Source organism: Erpetoichthys calabaricus, chromosome 12 (assembly GCF_900747795.2).
Source record: "Erpetoichthys calabaricus chromosome 12, fErpCal1.3, whole genome shotgun sequence".
NCBI classification, from domain to species: domain Eukaryota; kingdom Metazoa; phylum Chordata; class Cladistia; order Polypteriformes; family Polypteridae; genus Erpetoichthys; species Erpetoichthys calabaricus.
Window position 1 is genome coordinate 44,319,598 of NC_041405.2, and position 21,747 is coordinate 44,341,344.

Sequence of the window (21,747 nt, forward strand, 5' to 3'; positions counted from 1 at the left end):
CTTAATACTTTTTCAGACAATGAAAATGTATTGATTGTCAACTGTATTACCATAGCATGGTTTACTATGTTTTTCGATGCAAAATGTACTACAAGTGTATGTTTATTTGACTGACTAACAAGTCAAGGGTAAATACATACCTGTTAGCAACAGTGCTTCCATTGCTAGTTGGACACTTGGGGGCTGCATTGTTGGTTTTGTTTGGAGTTTTCACAGAACTTAGACTCTTCTCTTTAGATTTTTCTAGAAATAAAGTTCAGAAAAATCAATGATTCGTCAAATTATGTACAGAGGTTTTAAATTTTATAAACATTCTCTCATACAAATTACTCCATGTAAAGACAGTAACAAGCTGATAATAAAAACAGGTGGAACAAACTCCCTGGAAATACTTTGTTAAAGAATTGCAGAACAGCTAAAATAATTAAATACCTTTCTCCAGTGCCCACAACAGAGATATCATTGCTAACACCACCAAATAAAAACAGCTAAAAAAGAAGCCCATAGGAAAGCAAAATGCAACGGTGGTGCCTAAGCATTTCAAAAGAACCAATACTTCAGGTACTAGCCGATATTAATGTTCCAAAAAGCGTTAACAGTTCCAGATTCCCCCCTAAGAGTATCAGTAGTACCAAATTTCAGTTGGTATTGCACTCATCCATGATTTCAAATAGACAAATTACTCCAGAAGGCAAAATATGTGAGAAAAATGTGAATAAAAACTGCATATAAAAATGGCATACAGTGATGATAATACATTACCACATCACCACATGTCGAAAAGAAAAAACACAGGCTTTTGTGATTACCAGTTTTGTTCTATTATGGACACAGTTCATACATACAGTAGCTTCATGCGTGCTTTGTGAACGCAAAGATGTGACTGATCAGAGGAGGATTTTAATCGTTCTAATTGTAGTGTCACAATATTGTAAACGGAGAGAAAATGATGGGATGATGAATTGGTTTTTAAGATTGTGTCCTATATAGACTATGGAAAGGAATGGAGGCTTTGCATTCATTTTCTGATTACATCGAACATGTCCACAGATGAGTGTTTAAGCATCTGATCATTTTCTAAATAGTTTACACAGTTCATATGCATATAGAACTCTGCATGCTAGCAGTGTGAAGAGCAATAGCGAGTAAAATTCAAGGCAGTCCTTCGCCTCTAGTGGTGCCTTTAGCTATCTATATCTTTGTCAGAGAGCAGGAAAGATAGTCTGATGGCAAGCACAGTGGAATGATTTGTAAATCAAGAGAAGACCTTAGAACAGATTACAAAACATACATTTAACAGCACAAACACATTTTTCAAGCAAATATACTAATCTAACACACACTTCTTTCCTTTCTTTCACACTTAGGGAGATGACTATCTGTCACCCTACATATGAGCAAATAAAAAATAACCTTTATGGACAATTTAAAAAATCTGGTTTTAAAGAGTATAGTTCCTGTCTCTATTAAGCTGAAACAGCTTTCTTGGAACTAGCTTAACGTTTACTTCCCAGAATAAAATGAACATACTCCACAATTACCGCCACCCCTGGTAAAGTAAAACAAATTTATTGATGCATTTCAGCACAAATGTTTATTTCATTGTACTGTAACTCATTTATGTAGCTTTTAGCAGCTTCTGAGTTTTATATGGTGCATAGAGAAGCCCCTTTACACCATTTCATTGGTTAATTCAAGTCATGTGATTACTAGCAATTTACAATAGGCAAGATTTGATTTCACTGCCATGAGAAACTAGTTATTCTAATCAAATATATTGAATAATTCACATGCATGCTAATTCTGTCATGGCATTCTTCAACTTCTACACATTTCAACATATTTCCTTTTTTGTTTTTTAATTTTTGCAACTGTGCTGCTCAGTATCAAACAAATGAGTATATACAGACCAATCATTCACAAGATACTGTGCATAAAATTAACTATAATGCAAGGGTGCCAATAGAACAAGCTGACTGGGTTTTTTTTTTTATTATTGTTGAGCAATTGTTGTATATATTAGGAAGAGGATGAATGCTGTATTTCTTGGATTCTCTTTGGAATATATACTTGCTGTGTTATTTTCATTTGTTCGGATGCGTTTTATTAAATAGTGACAATTAAAAAGATTGTCTAGTCCTTTATGATCTGGTTTTGTTGTCTTTACAGTATTTGATCACCTTAAAATTTGAAAAACTTTCAAGCTTACTCTAAACACTTACCTGACTCTTCAGAAGTTCCATCATCTGGTTTACTGGTGACAATAGGAGGAACTGCTGGTTTGCCAGTACTACCCGGGCCATTCTGTATTGCACCAGGACCACTGCTCCTCATGGGCTGCTCCTTGTGGTGAAACTCATTTTCAGGGACCATAAATGGTTTCCTGCTTTTCAGCTGTCCGGAATAGCTGCAAGTTGCACAAATAGTTAGAAAGGTAGGAGAAAAAACACACACGGAGAAAAACACAAACAAATTAAAATACATGAAAATGGTTTTAAAAATAGTATGTTAAAAAGGAAAAATGGTGCTATGATAATTTAAAAATGGTAAGTTTCAAAAACAATTAATTCAGAAAGTTGGGAGAGCTGAAGCTTATCCCAGCAGCATTTGGACAAAAAAACAAGTCCACTGGAGGACCCCGCTTAAACACACACACAACCCTACACAGGACCAATGAGGAGTCACAAATAATTTTAACATCTAAACAAGTAAGACTTTAGGGACATGGTAGGAAAAGTGGAGAAAGCCCACCATACATGGCATGGCAAGAATGTATAAAGTTTACACCAACAATAATACGCAGGATTGGAGCCTGGGAAACTGGATCTATAAGATAACAATGCTTAAAAATAAGATTCTAACACTAAAAAGTATTAGAACAAACACCAAGGTGATAAAGAACAAATAAATGTCAAATCAACACAGACAAATGCTTAAAATAAGTGAATATCTTCTTGTTCCTGTTCAAAAACTAAAATGGCACAAAGGCAGCCAGGGTTTTTCAAAACTATTGTGACCATATACCAAAAAACAAAGAGGAAGGAATTATTATAAGGTGAACACAAAGTAACAAAAAAAAAATGAAAATCAAGGCAAATTCTACTACCATACTAAAACTTCCTATATAATGGTAGTTGCCTTGACTGTCTGGTACAGTGACAGTCGATGTTTCACATTTCCCAGATCCCCACAAACACATTGACTTCCTAGTCACTTTCATTTCTTAACTCTAAGCTCACAATTAAACTTGCAGCAAGTTGCCTTTAAATTGTGTTTCATAGTGCTTTTTGACAAGTGTTACCATGGCCCTAAATGCTTCACTTGCACCTGAGAATAGTTTGCATGGATTAGATTGCCTGAACTTGAGCATCTTGGGACAAAAGCAGAACATTAACTCACTATGCACATTCTATCTAACTCATTCTCTCTAGGATCTTCCCAGAGGATTTGATTGCAAGGATCAACCTACAATAAAGACCTACTGAAAACTACTATTTCATTGTTGTGTACATTGGCATAAAAAAGAATTCCCTTTTTGACTATGTGTATTTTTAATTGGCTCGAGATGGGTGAAAATTTCAAATAAAATCAATTCTTCAAAAATATGTCACAATAAACTTAAATCAAAACTTAAAAACACTTTATGAGACTTTCTTTGAATGAAAAATAATCAACTTGGACAGGTGTACATTTACACAATAAAGCATTTATCCATGAACTTAAAACAGCTCAGGGAACTATAACTATTTCATAACAAATTAACTTTATGTCACTTCATAATCAATTACAAATTACAATTTCTAAATTAATTAATAAAATCAATGCCATGACGAAAAACATCCTTGTGTTACTAGCAACAGCTCCCTTAGACAATATTATTTATTTGTGGAATATGAATACCCCAGCCCCAGTGTCTAAAAAACAGTCCCATTACAGTGTTACTTTGTTAACACTTGGACCTTACTTTATAACCTGACAGGTAACTATTAATGTACAAACTGCAAGTTTTCCCTGTATTCCCCCTTTTTTCTCCAGGTGGTTCTGTCTCCTTCAGTGTTCCATAAAGCTACAAGTCAGACTATTTGTCAATATCAGGGAAGAGCACACTTTTCCAACTTGTAACTGAAAGCAACACTCTCATAGAACACAAAACAAATTAAAATTATAGATTTAACTACCAGTGCACAGCTAATGATTCTGCCATGTACTTGAGCAAATAAACGCTTAACCATCATTTCCAAAAGTGTACACTCATGATGTCAGCCTGCTTGAGACAATGAAAGACCAAAAGTGAATTCAGTCCAGAATATTGGTTGAGGAGCATGATTTTAAGTTCAACCAACTAAAAAATTTCCTAACAGAAAGAGAAAAAAATTAAACCCATAATAACTAAAATTAATAAAAAAGGAGCCGAATAATATGTACAGTTCATCTAGTATTTTCTATTATTTTTCTTGAGACATCTGCAGCCCTGTTAACTCTAAGAGGTCTGTAGAGCTAATTCTGTCTGCTACTGTGTTCAGTCATGGTTACCCCATAGCCAATGCATAAAGATCAGGCCTCTTCTCCTTCTCCTCCTGACAGATCTTGTGCACCCTACGCTCCAGTGCTTGGCCAAGGTTTAATACTTTTGGGTACCACAACAGGATCTTGGTCAGAACAATGAGAATATTCCGGATATGGGTGTATTCTCCTGTTTCCAGACAATGCACTGAAGCCTGAAATAAGAGCACAAAAAAGAATCCTGAGAAAGACATAATCTAATGACAGATAGGTACAATGAGAAGCTATGTAAAATTATAGAATTAGCAGTGTCAATTACAATTCTAAATGTGCAGCTAAAATTAATATTCATTTTCACAGGGAAGGTATAGTTACTTATACTAAAAAGATGTGAAGCCTATTGACAAAGACAAACTAACAGATCAAATCAAAGATTTCACCCCTTGTTAGGTCAATATTTTGAATAACGACAGTTATACTGAATGATGGACAGTACAATAAAAAAAAGAACTAGGCGAGCTCAATGCATGTTTTCATAAAGCTGTAGCAGCATATATACTGCTAGATCATTACCTATCTGCTTTAGGCATGTGTGATATCATGACACGAAACGTACTCCAGCCTTCCACCTCACACACACAAAAACATTCATCCATCCATCCATTATCCAACCCGCTATATCCCAAGTACAGGGTCACGAGGGTCTGCTGGAGCCAATCCCAGCTATCACAGGGTGCAAGGCAGGGAACAAACCCTGGGCAGGGCGCCAGCCTACCGCAGGTCACGCACACACACACACCAAGCACAATTTAGAATCGCCAATGCACCTAACCTGCATGTCTTTGGACTGTGGGAGGAAACCGGAGTACAACCTTGCAATATTTTTAATTTAACCAGTACATTAACTGGCAATAATGAGAATATTATGAGTACTTGCTGTGGATTAACACTGATCCCTGTCTAATCTGCATACATAATTAGCCATGTGCTGCAGCTATGACCCTAAACAAGACTTAAAGGAGTCCTGCCAACTCCCCTAAGAAAGAAAACACAGGTGACCCTGTCGAAATAATCCAAAAAAATTATTACTGCTTACAAGGCAGTTATGCTTTCTTCAAAAAAAGAAGAAAAAAGTGCAAAGCATTTGCACATATAGAAACCAAAAAGAAGTTCTAGTGGTGCTCATAGAGGCAACTTCAAGCAACAGAATTTTTTACCTGTTGCTAATTTGTAACGTGTGAGTGGTCACATGGGAAAATAATGAACTTCATATAAATAAACAGTTCCCATGAAAATTTCAATAATGTCTTTCCCAAATGAGGTAAAACCTACATAAATCCAATAAAACTTGAACCTACTTTTGTTAGTTTGTAATGCCACTTGTGCACCACATGTCGAAAATTTTCATAATCCAGCTGGTCTGCCTTGTTTCCCCCATCAAAACCAGTAGCACGCAAAATTGTCAGAAAGCCAGGGTAATTGCCACATTCCTAAAAGTAAAAAAAAAAAAAAAAAAGTTTCTGAAATCAAAACACCTGCTCTACTGATTATCATTTCAGTCGACTGTGGTTATATGACAGTTATAATTCCTGAAGGGAATATTAACAATTTAAAATAAATAAAGGATAGGACGAAATATTCTTATAATTACCAAACAGAAAACTAATGGCAATTGAGAGAAAGTCACATATATACCCGCATAAACATGTCAGTTGCTAAAAGATTTAAATATTAAACCAAATATTATGATACCAGTAATCTTATACAATGTCAGGTTTGCTTTTCTTGTAAAAATTCATGTTTAAAAGGGACACAAATGGTTAGTTAATTGTTTCTTATTTAACATCCAGCACCATTTCTGTATGAAATCCACTCCAAGAGCAATTACGCACTAGCAGGTGTCAAGGTCTGTGCAATGGTCAATAACAATCAGGTAGCCAGTTCAGGTTTTTATACTATAATGTTAAAGTTGAACTCCTTGGATGAAAACAACTACTGAGAGTAACAGACATCATCTGCAGGTACCTTCTCATAAATGGTCTTGTCACTATGCCACCGAGTGACCGTTTCTAGCATGCAGCAGAGGAAGCGCCCGTATCGTCTTGCCTCATTTTCTGTGCAGCTTGCCACTGTGTAAATAATATCTGAAAACACCTTAAAACAGAATAGAAAACAAAAACATATATGATTTTAATGACACTTTAACAAAGGTGGACTGTTAACTGAATACAGTAACTATCATTGCATTTGTATTCAATATCTTGTTAATTCAAACAGCTTCATAATGCTATTTTGCTTTTACTTTTCTTTTTTCAAGAGATATGTGCTTATGTCAAGAATAATATCACCCTGAAACAAAAACCTCAAAATAAATTCCAAACAGAGTAATATTGTTTCACACATTATTATTTGTAATACCAAAAAACATACAGTACATCCAGAAAGTATTCAGACTGTTATTTTTTCGCATTATTATGCTGCAGTATCATGCTAAAATAGTTTAAATACATTTTTTCCCCTCATGAAGAAACACTCACTACCCCAGAGTAATAAAGCAAAAATAGGATATTAGAAAATTGTGCAAATGTATTAAAAATAAAAAAAACTGAAATATAACATTGACACAAGTATTTAAACAGTTTGCTGTGAAACCTCAAAACTACTTCAGGTGCTTCATATTCGACTGATCATTGTTGAGATGTTGGTAAATTGAACTGATTACATGTGATTAGGAGAAGCACACATCCGTCTACATAAGGTACCACTGCTGACAATGTGAATCAGACCAAAAACCAGGCCACACGTCAAAAAAACTGCCTATTGAGTTTAGAGACAGGATTGTGTCGAGTTGCAGATCTGAGGGAGGCTATAAAATTTCTGCATGACTGAAGGTTCCCAGAGTACAGGAGTCTCCATATTTCTTATATGGGAAAAGTTTAGAACAAATATAACTTTCTAGAGCTGATGGTCTGGCCAAAATAAGCAATCAGAAGGAGAAGGGCCATGGTAAGAGAGGTGACCAAGAACCTAACGGTCATCCTGGCTGTGCTGCAGAGAAAATGTGTGGAGACTGGAGAAGTTTCCAGAAAAATAACCAGCACTACAACACTCTAACGATCTGGGCTTTATGCAGAATGGCCAGATGGAAGCCTCCCTTTTGTAAGAAATATACGGAAGCCCACTTGGAGTTTCCAAACAGGCACCTAAAGGACTCAGGACTATGAAAAACAATATACTCTGGTCTAATGAAACCAAAAATAAACTGTCTGACCTCAATTCTTAGTGTCATATCTGGTGGAAACAAGGTACCATTCATCACTTGTGCAATACCAATCCAATGGTGAAGCATTACATCATGCTGTGGGGTTGTTTTTCTGTGGACAGGAACTGGGAGAATTGTTAAATTTGAGTAAAAACTGAACGGAGCGAAGTACAGAGACATCAATAATAAAAACCTGTTCCAGGTCACTCTGGTCCTTACTGTGGACTGACGGTTCACCTTTTGATAGGACAATGACCTTAAGCACAAAGTAAGACAACACCGGAATGGCTTAGAGACTACAATGTTAATGGCTCTGAATGGGGCCAGCCAAAGTCTTGACTTGAGCCCAATCAAACAACACTGGAGAGACCTAAAAAAAAAAAAAAAAAAAAAAAAAGAGCAGTCTGCAATTGGTCTCTATCCAATTTGACAGAGCTTGAAAGGATGTGCAGAGAACAACGACAGAAAAATCCACAAACCCATGTGTGCAAAGCTTGTCACATCATACTCAACTCTCCAGGCTACACAATCACTGCAAAAGTTGTTTAAACTAAATACTGTTCAATGGATCCAAATATTTGTGGTAAAGTGATGTTTTACTTTATTTTTAATAAATTTGCAAAAAATGTCTAAAATCCCGTTTTTGCTGTCATTCTGGGGTATTGAATTTTCCTTGATGAGGGAAAAAAATGTAAGGCTGCAATATAATGTGCAAAATGTGAAGGGGTCTGAATACATTCTGGGTGCATTGTACATAGATTCTAAATCTTATGTTTGCACAGAAAAATGTGCTAGACAGGATAAGCATATTGTTGTCAATACTTAAACACAGACTACAGCGAGACCATTCTGAATGTGTGTGTTAAGATCATCTTTAACCAAAATCAGGTGCAATTAGTAAACTTAAAGGAAAGCAAAACTGAAGAAAAAAAACGCCATTTAATAGTTAGGTGTTGCTCCAATACAGATATTCTTTAGCATGTTTTCGGTTCTAGTCCTGTCATAAACAAGTGGCATACCATACAGATCTTATAACACAGTCATAAAAAATATCTGCAGTACAAAGCATTTACCCAATTTGCATGAAAGTTACAACGGAAAAGATTAGATTTCCTCATGGTGGTCATTACAAGGTTGCACCCTCATTAAAACGGGTGATGACTGAGCAGAACGGAATTGTAGTAATCTTGGAATACTTCTACTGACAATGCAACATGTCAAATATGTTTGAGTAACAAGTTTAGTATCCAAGACAACTTGAGTCTCCAGCATTTGTATTGGCGAGCTACAATGCTTGCAAGCTTTTGCACCCAACAATCTACTACTATAAGCCTGTGCTGTCTGTGAACAATAAAAAGTTATAGTATTAAATAAAATACTATTCATCATAAGGGATTTCATCCTGATGTAAAATTTTGTAGGAGGCTGTTAATTTTCCTGCTTGTGGAGGGCCATAATGCCTGCTAGTTTATCCAACATTTTTGTTTATTTTAATGACCGCTTGTCATGTAAAACTGTTTTGGTCATATTTTAGTTCTCTTTAGAGTCACAACCTTTTACTGACTCTTTAACACTTAAAATTGAGCAATTCACGGTTTTAGTTATTTCCTTCACCTGCTGCCATGTAACAATGAGGACAATAGCTCATGAGACAAGTTGGTCCCATTTGCATACAATTAAAAAACTTAACAGCAGAAGCTGCTTCTAATGTGGAGATTGTCTGGGGCAAAACTTGCAACCATAGTGATCCTACTGTGATGCCATATTAAAACAGCACTTGGCATTATTCCTTGTCTGTAGTCATCTGTAGTCATGGCTGAGGATGGATGGCAGCAAAAGGGTACCAACAAATCCTCTCAATCGTGTGAAAAGCAGTTTTTTTTTTTGTACAAAAGTGCATTACGTGCATGAATAAATAATCTTAAGAAAAATCACACGATAAATAACTAAGTGGTTAAAAACAATAGGCCCATCAATCAGTGAGAAACACTCAAAGCCGACATGAAAAATCTGGAAATTCTTATGGCCGAAAATCACTCTTCCCCAGCAAATTCAACAAAGCAACTGCTCTGTTTCTTAACTCCTATGAACTCCCCATGGCACACATTTCAGCTATGAGACCCCCACATGTCTGCTCAGCTCTTTAATTGTTCAGCATAGCAGATCACTGCTTTACCTTCCTGCCAGTAACAGTCATCTCCTGTGTTCACTTGCCTACGCTAGCACTCAGCCAATTCAACCGCCATTTGTCCAGCTCCATGTGTCTTCTCCTTCTGTACCTCTGCCCTTTTCCCATGGAAAGAGTGCATAGTGCATTTCAAAATTTTTCCTCCCTCTCATTCTCTCCTTTTTTGTCTTCTGTGTCACTTACGCTACAGCTCTTTTATCATACCCTGTGGCTAACTCAATCACCTCACCCAGTCAACACTCTAATTTGGACATGCCATTACCTCTACAATCAAAATATTACCAAATCCTTTGGTATGCCTTCCACATATGCACCCTCTCAAAAACATACTCGCTGTGCACTTACAGCCAAAGTCATGCCCCTCACAACAGCAGGCTCACCTGCCTCGCACAGATGTGGAACCTATGGTGTCTCTCCAAAAACATCACACTTGCCCACTAGGTAAGCACTACACCAAAGAACAACTTCCTAGAATAAAAAATCTCCTGTTATAAAGGAATGATTTCCTAGTCAATATACGAGACACTGCTAATCATTAAATGCCAAAGTAGTTGGCATTATAGTGTGAGGCACCAGGCAGATAACTGTTCCCGCCTGTAAGGTATCGGGGCAACTTAACTCCACAAAGGTACATCAAACAGATCTCGTAATTCTCTGCACAGTATTGGCCAGTGACACAAATGCTATGTTTTGGAAATGTTGCTGCTTCAGCATTTTCAGATTTTTTTTAATGTTTCTATGGTGTACTGCTGAACAATTATACACATTTCTTAAGTTTCAAAGGGTTTTATTGGAAAATACATCAAATTTATGTAGAGAGTCAGTATTTACAGCGTAGTGCTTGGAATTGATCACAAAAATTTTGGGCTTCTGTTTCTCCATAGAATTTTTGAGAACCGACCACAGCTTTTCAATGGGATTAAGATCCAGGGAGTTTCCTGGCCACAAGTCCAAACTTTCAGTGTTATGATTTCTGAGCCAGTTCAATATCACTTTTACCTTGTGACTTAGTGCTCCAACATGCTGGAAAATACAGAGATCACCACCAGATTGTCTTTCTTGGAGGACATTTTGATACCAATCTTTATTTATGGAACTGTTTTTAGGCAGAACTGTGACTGGACCCACTTCCTTGGATAAGATGTAACCCCACACCTGAATTGTCTCATGGTGCTTCACTGTTGACACAACATAGGACTCATGGTAGCGTTCACCTTTTCCTTCTCTGGACAATTGATTTTCCAGATGTCCCAAACAGTCAGAAAACAACGTGAATTGCCAACACAAACTGAAGCCGCAAATTTTGCAAAATACAACATTTGTGTCATTGCCAGAACTTTTGGCCACTAATGTACGATCATGGGCGGCACGGTGGCGCAGTGGGTAGCGCTGCTGCCTCGCAGTTGGGAGACCTGGGGACCTGGGTTCGCTTCCCGGGTCCTCCCTGCGTGGAGTTTGCATGTTCTACCTGTGTCTGCGTGGGTTTCCTCCGGGCGCTCCGGTTTCCTCCCACAGTCCAAAGACATGCAGGTTAGGTGGACTGGCGATTCTAAATTGGCCCTAGTGTGGGTGTGTGTGTGTGTGTGTCCTGCAGTGGGTTGGCACCCTGCCCGGGATTGGTTCCTGCCTTGTGCCCTGTGTTGGCTGGGATTGGCTCCAGCAGACCCCCGTGACCCTGTGTTTGGATTCAGCGGGTTGGAAAATGGATGGATGGATGGATGGATGTACGATCATTTTATAAAATATCTATCTGCTGGAATTTTTCCACAGAAAAACTGCTTATGTGATGCCAACACTTGTATAATGCACTTAAGTTTTTTATCACCACCAGCACTAAATACTTACTTCCAGCAGGTTTAGTGTCATTTTGGAACAATAGTTTTGTTTTGTTTTTTTTTTTCCTCGTGTTACTTTTTTACTTTTTTGATAAAGGGTGAATACTAAACTGCAATTCAAGTATTATATTAAGCCTGGATTAATTTCAAATATGTTCCTTAAAGTTTGATTAAAACTAGTTACATAAAACAGGGATTTCAAGCATATAGGCACAAACAAATATTTACAAAGGAATTCATTATTGTAGCATTTATTATATTAGACAAAGACTTTCTTAAACCTACTTAATCCAAGTCAGGGTCTTAGAGGTGTGGAACCTACCTCATCAGCATCTATATATATAATTCACTAAGCTGGAAGACAAGTAGCCACCCATGGAAAGCACGCCGGAAGGGGCGTGGATTCACTAAGCCGCCGACAAGTAAGACACCCATGGCGCACGCAGGAAGGAGACACGCCCACCAACTCTAAGACCATTGGATACGACGACAACTCGCAGAGCCACGCCCACCAACTCGGATGCGACGCCTCGGAAAACATGCCGTCATTTTTGTTTGTCTGTGCCACAGTCCACATGCAGCTCTGAGCCACGTTGACTTTTCATTAGTCAACCTCAGTGGAACCTTGGTTCACACAGAGGCAGCGCCAGACAGAGACAGAGGCACACACAGGCAGCGCGAGAGAGAGAGCCGCGCACACACAGGCAGCGCGAGAGAGAGAGCCGCGCAATCCTTTAAAACTGAGGTTAAAACACAATGAAGGAAGCAGTCTTTAAAAACCAATAAGCCCTGTGCCTCTTTTTCATTAGCGTCTCACCTGCTTCACCGCCCTGCAACAGTCGAGAAGCTTTCTCAGCAGCTGACCTTCTCTGTGCCTGACTCCACTACTGTCGCCTGATTAAAAATGGTGAATTCCTGCAATGTTACTATCTTGGTTGGCTTTTACATAAAGTTCGGATTTGTTCAAATGTTCCTCTTTTTCCCCCTGTGCTTGTTACAGAGAGAGAGGGCTCCCGTGCTTCTCAGAGATAGAGGGGGACGGAGCTTGCGTGCGGCTGAGAGGGGGGGAGAAGGGGGTGTGGGGGCTGGGAAGGCTCCTGTGCTGCTGAGAGAGAGCCTGCGTGTGCATCTCAGCAAAGACAATTTCCAGTTAGATTTGCCTTTGCAATGTCAATTAATAAGGCACAGGGCCAAACTTTCGAAAAGATGTGAATGTATGTGCCAAAACCAGTTTTCAGTCACGGACAGTTGTATGTTGCTCTCTCCAGAGTTCCATCTTTTCATTCACTTACTGGTATGCCTGCAGGAACACGTGCAGCGAGCGAGAGAGTGAGCGACACACACACACATACAGGTGCACGAGAGAGAGCGCTGGACACATAAGAATAATAATACTTCATTACATTGATATACCGGTGTTTTCAGTATTCAAAGCGCTATCCACACAGGGAGAAACCGGGAAGCGAACCCAAAATCTTCCACAGTCTCCTTACTGCAAAACAGCAGCACTACCATTGCGCTACAAGGCAGTTAAAGAATGCACCGGCCACGATTTTGTTTTCACTTCTGTTTACAGCGATCGGATCGTAGCGTGCATTGTTGCAATGTTACTTTTCTTGGTGGCTTATTACATTACGGATGTTTCACATGTTAATTTTTTTCCCTGTGCTTAAAAGACATTAAAAAAGTGTTTCTCAACTGTGACTCCGGAACAACTCAGTACGCAAGCTATATTAAGCGTCAACAACGAAGACTCGCTACACTTTAATGAACAAGTGCTGAAACTTATCCCTACCGACGAAGTAACTTTCACCAGCGTGGCCTCCATCGTCACAGACGATCCCGCTTTCAGTCATGGACAATTGTATGTTGCTCTCTCCAGAGGTCCATCTTTTGATTCACTCACAGTTGTATCCACAAACCCACCCCATTTGGACAACTGTCGTTCAGCAAGTGTTCACCCATCAATACTTAATTATGTGGCGTATGTTACGCCGCGGGTTGGCTAGTCAGATATAAAGCAGGAACCACTCCATCACATATACAATTACATATGCATGCTTATTCACAGCAAGTTAATATAGGGATGCCAATTAGCATAACTTATATATGTCTTTGGAAATATGGGAAGAAATGTGATGTAGACACAGACAGAACATCAGAAAGCTAAACAGACAACTCAGCATATGATTAGATGCTTGGTTTGTGAGGCCGCAGCACTAATCATTATACTAACATGTAAATCAATTTATCATAGCGAATAATCTTAAGTATACATTATATTTATAACATTTAAAAATGACCTTCATAAATTCATGTTAAAACTTAATTACTTCCAGTGGCTAGACTCCTGTAGCTACATGCATGTAATGATACTATATACTTAAGTAAATATACAGTAGATTATAATGTATCATCATATATTTTATAAACACAACATCTACTCTTCTCTATGATTATTAACATCAACTCATACAAACGAACATTTTAGACTTACCCTGTCATAACATAGCAGTGTGCAAAAATTTGGAGTTTTCTGTTGGTGGACCAGTTCAACAAAGCGTGCACAGTATACAGCATCAATGGCAGAGAAGATACAGCGTGGAAAAATACAGAGTTGCAAGAACTTTGTTATTGTTTCATTCTTTGTGGATTCTGTGGAAAACAAGATGTGCATTATAGAGTGAAGCAGACAAACTATAACCCTTTTAATATTACGAATTACATTACAATGAATTTGACACTGAACACGAAAGAATTAAATTAATGCTACTTTCATACATAGTAATGCTTTGAACCCATTATATAATTTGGGATTGCTTTTGGCAATTTTTAAAACCAAAAGATGCAATATTTGATCAGAATTTGTTTTTTCCCATTTGAAGTATAATTATTTTTCAAATGGACCTGATCAGGATCCAAAGAAAGCAGTTTATGCAAAATATGCTTTAAATCTCACAATGCCAGTAAAGTTTTATAAATAAGAATGGGAAAAAAATCCCACCAGACAAGTGTCAGAGACTGCTAATTGGTTATAGGAGTCAACTATGAAGTTACTGCCTTTAACGTAGATGCTACAAGCTACTGGCTGAAATGTGGTCATGTACTTTTAAACAAGAGAATACCCTTATATACAAATGCATATATTTTTCCCAGGTGGACATTTATAGTCATATAGTAATTACTGGTCTTACTTGCTAAAAGCCAGTTGTCCTTCTCCAGTTTAAGTCTGTGCAGAACTCGCTGGACATGCTCCAACTGCTTCTTTTCTTCCTCCAGTAGCTTATCCTGTAGGGCTGTGCAACGCTCCTTTTCCTTCTTTTTTTTATTTGGTGGCTAAACAATTAACAAAACAAAAATAAAACATTAAACAAAATGTATGTTTTTAAATTTTAAATTGCTCATTAAAATGGAGTTTTTGCTGTTATTAATGCATATGATGGTAGTAAAAATAAATGAATTTATTTAATTTAAAATTATAAATGGTGACACCAGAGGAACACTGTATTTTTCTGTGCTCTACCTCCAGAGAAAAGGGAAAATAATTTGTAAACCAAGATTATATTCAGCTTGACAAATAACCATAATATGAACAATAAAAGAATAACCACAATTAAAGCACAAAAATTATTATATTTAAAAAAGGCTTAATACTTCCACTAGGTTTGGGGGCAATATTATTGTTGCGATATTTCCAGTTGTGACGCACAATATTTTTGCTTTGAGACAATGATTAAAAAAATGTGGATAATGTCCAAATTTAGGCAAGGTGAACACAGTAACTTTGAAATTGCAATCACTAGTCAACTACTTAAAGATGGCTGGTTTAGTTGCAAAAAAGAAAACTAGTGCTGCTATTTGGCAGTTTTTTGGTTTTAACCCTGTCGAAAAAGGAGAGCCGGCAGATTTAAACAAAGTCACTTGTTGAAAAGACATAACAAAAGCTGGCAACACAATCCGGCACTGAGTTTAACGCCATCAAGTTTGGAGGTTTCATGTGAGCAATCTAAAACTCACACCCAGGTATAACCAACTATTATCGGATCATTTGCAAAAAGCACCAAATACAAATGTGAGAGTTTACGGTGGAAAGAATGCACAAACGCAATCACGAAATGCAAAACGCTGTTCTTATTACAATGAAGTTCGGTCAGAGGTGAAAGCAGCAATCAGGAAGGTGGATTTTGTTTCCCTAACAACAGTCATAGTCTGTTGTGAATATGGAGCCATACATGTCGATCAGTGCTTAATTCATAGACCCTGATTGGAAACTTCAGTCAAAGTGTCTCCAAACAATGTCAACGCCGTCCCCATTCCCCCCCCCGAAAACGGGAAACTGCAAAGAGCCTGGCTGATGGATTGCACACTATGCTTAATGAATATACAGTGGTGTGAAAAACTATTTGCCCCCTTCCTGATTTCTTATTCTTTTGCATGTTTGTCACACAAAATGTTTCTGATCATCAAACACATTTAACCATTAGTCAAATATAACACAAGTAAACACAAAATGCAGTTTGTAAATGGTGGTTTTTATAATTTAGGGAGAAAAAAAAATCCAAACCTACATGGCCCTGTGTGAAAAAGTAATTGCCCCCTGAACCTAATAACTGGTTGGGCCACCCTTAGCAGCAATAACTGCAATCAAGCGTTTGCGATAACTTGCAATGAGTCTTTTACAGCGCTCTGGAGGAATTTTGGCCCACTCATCTTTGCAAAATTGTTGTAATTCAGCTTTATTTGAGGGTTTTCTAGCATGAACCGCCTTTTTAAGGTCATGCCATAGCATCTCAATTGGATTCAGGTCAGGACTTTGACTAGGCCACTCCAAAGTCTTCATTTTGTTTTTCTTCAGCCATTCAGAGGTGGATTTGCTGGTGTGTTTTGGGTCATTGTCCTGTTGCAGCACCCAAGATCGCTTCAGCTTGAGTTGACGAACAGATGGCCGGACATTCTCCTTCAGGATTTTTTGGTAGACAGTAGAATTCATGGTTCCATCTATCACAGCAAGCCTTCCAGATCCTGAAGCAGCAAAACAACCCCAGACCATCACACTACCACCACCATATTTTACTGTTGGTATGATGTTCTTTTTCTGAAATGCTGTGTTCCTTTTACGCCAGATGTAACGGGACATTTGCCTTCCAAAAAGTTCAACTTTTGTCTCATCAGTCCACAAGGTATTTTCCCAAAAGTCTTGGCAATCATTGAGATGTTTCTTAGCAAAATTGAGACGAGCCCTAATGTTCTTTTTGCTTAACAGTGGTTTGCGTCTTGGAAATCTGCCATGCAGGCCGTTTTTGCCCAGTCTCTTTCTTATGGTGGAGTCGTGAACACTGACCTTAATTGAGGCAAGTGAGGCCTGCAGTTCTTTAGACGTTGTCCTGGGGTCTTTTGTGACCTCTCGGATGAGTCGTCTCTGCGCTCTTGGGGTAATTTTGGTCAGCCGGCCACTCCTGGGAAGGTTCACCACTGTTCCATGTTTTTGCCATTTGTGGATAATGGCTCTCACTGTGGTTCGCTGGAGTCCCAAAGCTTTAGAAATGGCTTTATAACCTTTACCAGACTGATAGATCTCAATTACTTCTGTTCTCATTTGTTCCTGAATTTCTCTGGATCTTGGCATGATGTCTAGCTTTTGAGGTGCTTTTGGTCTACTTCTCTGTGTCAGGCAGCTCCTATTTAAGTGATTTCTTGATTGAAACAGGTGTGGCAGTAATCAGGCCTGGGGGTGGCTACGGAAATTGAACTCAGGTGTGATACACCACAGTTAGGTTATTTTTTAACAAGGGGGCAATTACTTTTGCACACCGGGCCATGTAGGTTTGGATTTTTTTTCTCCCTAAATAATAAAAACCATCATTTAAAAACTGCATTTTGTGTTTACTTGTGTTATACTTGACTAATGGTTAAATGTGTTTGATGATCAGAAACATTTTGTGTGACAAACATGCAAAAGAATAAGAAATCAGGAAGGGGGCAAATAGTTTTTCACACCACTGTATACGCTTAATGAAACAGCCTGCATTACAACAGATAATGCAGCAAATATAACTGTAGCTGTGACACAGCTGGGCTGGCCTTGGCTGAATTGTTTTCTCCATAATCTTAATGTTGCAGAGACAAGCTCTCTAAATGTAGTCAACTTTAAAAGTCATATGGACCATGCTCTTGTTGTGTGTTGAAACATCATAAGTGTGCTTTTACATAGCTGCCAAAATAGGAAAGATCTTCAGACCGCTCAAGTTGAACATGGACTGCCAGAGAAGTCAGTCATTATGGTAAGCAGTTGGTAATTTAATTTAAGGGGCAACAGGGAGTAAAAGAAAAAACACTAAGTAAATGATGTACCTTCTGAGTCAGGATGTGACATAAATATGTAAATTACAGCTGCTTTGAGCACTTTGGGTGGTGGAGTTTAATAAAGAGAAAAGACTGCCAAGCTGGAAATTGTCATGTTGTTAAGTTTTGGTGGAGTAACAGGGACAAACTTGTGTGAGAAAGGAAAGAAAGATAAGTCAGCTCCCATAGCCTTAACAATAGAAGCTTCATAAATAGCTCATTATTGTTTTTAGTGTTTTTTAAAATAGTTATGGTTCACCGATAAATCAGCAACATTAGAGTTTGTGAAGTTCTGTATTTCACGCCCAATAAGGGGCAATAAAGCTGTTACTTTTGTAAAAAAAAAAAAAATATACATACCGTATTTTTCGCACCATAAGACGCACTTTTTTTTCCCCAAAAGAAGGTTGGAAATGTCTGTGCGTCTTATGGTGCGAATATTGCATCACAGACCATGATGTGTAATACCCGACAAAAGTCGACATCCAGGGCTAGAGGGCGACAAAACTCACTGTTACGTTACAGGCATTCCCTCTGTGCTTGGAGGAATGTTAGACTCATTGACTCGGCATCTAATCCTTGCGTGTGCGTGAGTTGCGAAATCTAAACAAATATAAACAAAGGCAAGATAGCGTCTACATCTCATGAGGGAGCGAAGCGCATTATCACTGAGTTGGACTCTGGACTCGACAGATTACCAGCCGCTGGACTACTTCAGGCTGTTCTTTCCTGAAGCTGCCTTTCAGCTACTGTCAGACGAGACAAACAGGTATGCAGAGCAATTTTTTGAATCGAGGGCTGTGCTTGCACCGCATTCTCATTTTTCAAACTGGAAACCCGCAACAAAACACGAGATGAAGGGCTTTGTGGCATTACAAATATAGATGGGACTAGACTGGCGATATAACTTCAGGGAGCATTGGTCCAAACGTGCTTTGTCCCCTGGTGGCTTTGGACAGGTTATGTCGCGTGATGATAGGTACGTGATGCTGCAAAGTGATTGTGAGCAACTGAGCTTAATAAATTCTGACACTAGCGATGAGGAGTTCTTGGGGTTTCCATAAAACTAGAAGAATGCTTGAACCTTAAAGTCTCTCCTTATTTGTTAATGACAGTGATGATGTTTCTTAATACCGCTGTTGAATTTACATGGTTGAAATATTATTCTGCTATATTTTATTAAACATATTAGTGCACCATTTGGTTCAGAATATTTTTTTTTCTTGTTTTCCTCCTCTAAACCTAGGTGCGTCTAATGGTCAGGTGCGTCTTATGGTGCAAAAAATACGGTATATATGTTACATAGATTACTGTCAAATAACTCAAAGAGTACACGTCACGTGTTTCGCCCTTATTTGGGCTCATCAGGCGTACACTCTCCACTAAACCACCTTGCGGGTATCGAATCTCGGACATCAGCGTCAGAGGCGAAGCCCCTTTATGTTGCGCCACGGCATGTGGTTCATTTATTTGACAGCCTGGAGATCGGAGTAATTACATTCATAGCATTCGTAGTCTGAAACACAATCTGATTGTGTGTGTGGTTATCTACGTAACGTTCTATGATCTGCTTCTCTCTCTCTATGAATAAATATTTCATCTGACCTGGAAGTGCTATGGCATCACATGGACCGAAGGACAGAAGCACTTCCGGGTCAAGGACTATTTAAAGGACTGTGGGAAACCCAGCAGACTGAGCCGGAGTTGGGAGGAAGTGAGACAGAGCTGCTGGGTGGAGTGAAGGATTGATTATTGGTGAATTATTGCATTATTACTGACTATTGTGGAGGTGCTTTGTGCACATTATTATAATTATTAATTTTATTACTAAAATTATTGCGTGTTTAGGCGTGTTGTCTGCGGGTTTGGAGGTGCGACAGCACCCCCTACTGTCACACACACACACACATATATATATATATATATATATATATATATATATATATATATATATATATATATATATATATTAATTACAAGGGGGCTCCGCCCGGTGTTGGGTATCCCGAAATACATTAGTCGAGCTCGTTCATTTTGGAGCCGTGCCCGCTTTGCCCGCGGCACTTCAGACGCGTGTTGTAGGCGCCTGCCTTCATTGATTTTATCCAGGTGGGCTCGTGTTTGTATATCTGTCAGTCGAGCTCGTTCGTTTTGAACCCGTGCCTGCTTTGCTTCCGCAGTCTCAGACGCGCGTTATAGGTCGCCTGCGTACATTGATCTTATCCAGGTGGGCTCGTGCTTATATCGTTGAGCTGTATTGTGTTTGAATTTGGTGTAAAGCGTTCAGCGGTTTGTATAATCCCAAGCAGCACATTATTCCTAACTTCACTCCGCAGTAGTGCCACTCACAATATGGTGGTGACGCCTGCGCCTTCACTCCGCAGTAGTGCCACTCACAATATGGCGGTGACGCTTGCGCCTTCCGTACTATGTCGGATTTCACTATGCTGTGTAGGCGCCTTTGCCTTTCGTACTTTCCCGCGCCTTCCGTACTCTTTGTGGACCTGTGGGGCCTCCGTAGCCTCTTCCGTTTGAATCTGGGCTGCAGCGCAGAATCCTCTTTTTTATGTGGCCGTGTCGGTAGTCGTTATCTATGGGCGCGTTGTTGCTTCATTTCTCATTCACGTCAATTGAGCTCTTTCGTTTTTGGGCTGTGACTCTGTGCGCGGTGGATACAACTTTGCTTGCGGTGTATGAGACGTGCGCTGTACGCGCCTATGCAGTACGTCTCATGGTCCCATCACCGTGTACCTGCGTCCATGCCATCCGGTTTACCATTCTCGGTTAGTAATATGGATATATAATATATAATAATACCTTTGAAAAGAATCATGGCTGGTGTGAGCGAGTTTCTAAACTCTTGAGGGATTCCACCCAACGGGACGACACGCGGAAGAGCGTCCCAAAGCAATCGCAGTCTCCCAGCGCTGTAGCAGTTCGCTGTAAAAGTGAATCTGAAAAGATCGCGGACATGCTATAAGTGCCTTCCGTCGATGGGTGATACAAGGAACAAGGAACATTATAAATGCGCAGGGCCCTGCCTGACTGCTGTGTCTGTTTCAAGCTGAATAAAGCTGGTGTTGCTAAAGTACTGAGACTCAGCTTTGTGTCTTAGTGTGCAAGACGGGGACTTGCACGTCAGAGCACACATGCGCACGCGAGCGAGCACACACACATACACACACAAGCGCACGCGCGCACACAGTCACACAATGCTAATGCTGTAGTAAACAGTATACGCTCGTACGGATGTTTACTATGAGTGAGGCACGCCGACTCAGACGGAGAATAGGAGACGATTGCCCACAATCCCGCAGCGAGAGAGAGAAGAACCATCAGCTCAGTTGTGATCACATGACGCTCAGCAGACAAAGAGTATACATACTACTCGTACTGCAAGACCTCGCTCGTTTATCAAGTCAAAATTTATTAAAATTTTTTGCTTGTCTTGCAATACACTCGTAAACCAAGGTTCCACTGTATATATATATATATATATATATATATATATATATATATATATATATATATATATATATATATATATATATATATATATTAGGGGTGGGCGGTATGACCAAAATTCTATATCACGGTATTTTTCTAAATTATCCCGG

The 21,747-nt window shown here is 39.0% G+C and overlaps 1 protein-coding gene across 1 annotated transcript in view; it reads right to left on the reverse strand.

Annotated features, from left to right (window-relative positions):
* The window catches only part of thoc2 (THO complex 2), a 139,666-nt gene that overhangs the window by 46,551 nt on the left and 71,368 nt on the right, over nt 1-21,747 (reverse strand). The window contains exons 24-30 of the mRNA XM_028815451.2: nt 14,983-15,124; nt 14,286-14,443; nt 6,529-6,657; nt 5,862-5,993; nt 4,534-4,718; nt 2,223-2,407; nt 141-243 (exon numbers count right to left, since the gene is read on the reverse strand). Coding sequence (XP_028671284.1) covers nt 141-243; nt 2,223-2,407; nt 4,534-4,718; nt 5,862-5,993; nt 6,529-6,657; nt 14,286-14,443; nt 14,983-15,124 — 1,034 coding nt within the window. The remainder of the gene's footprint in view (nt 1-140; nt 244-2,222; nt 2,408-4,533; nt 4,719-5,861; nt 5,994-6,528; nt 6,658-14,285; nt 14,444-14,982; nt 15,125-21,747) is intronic.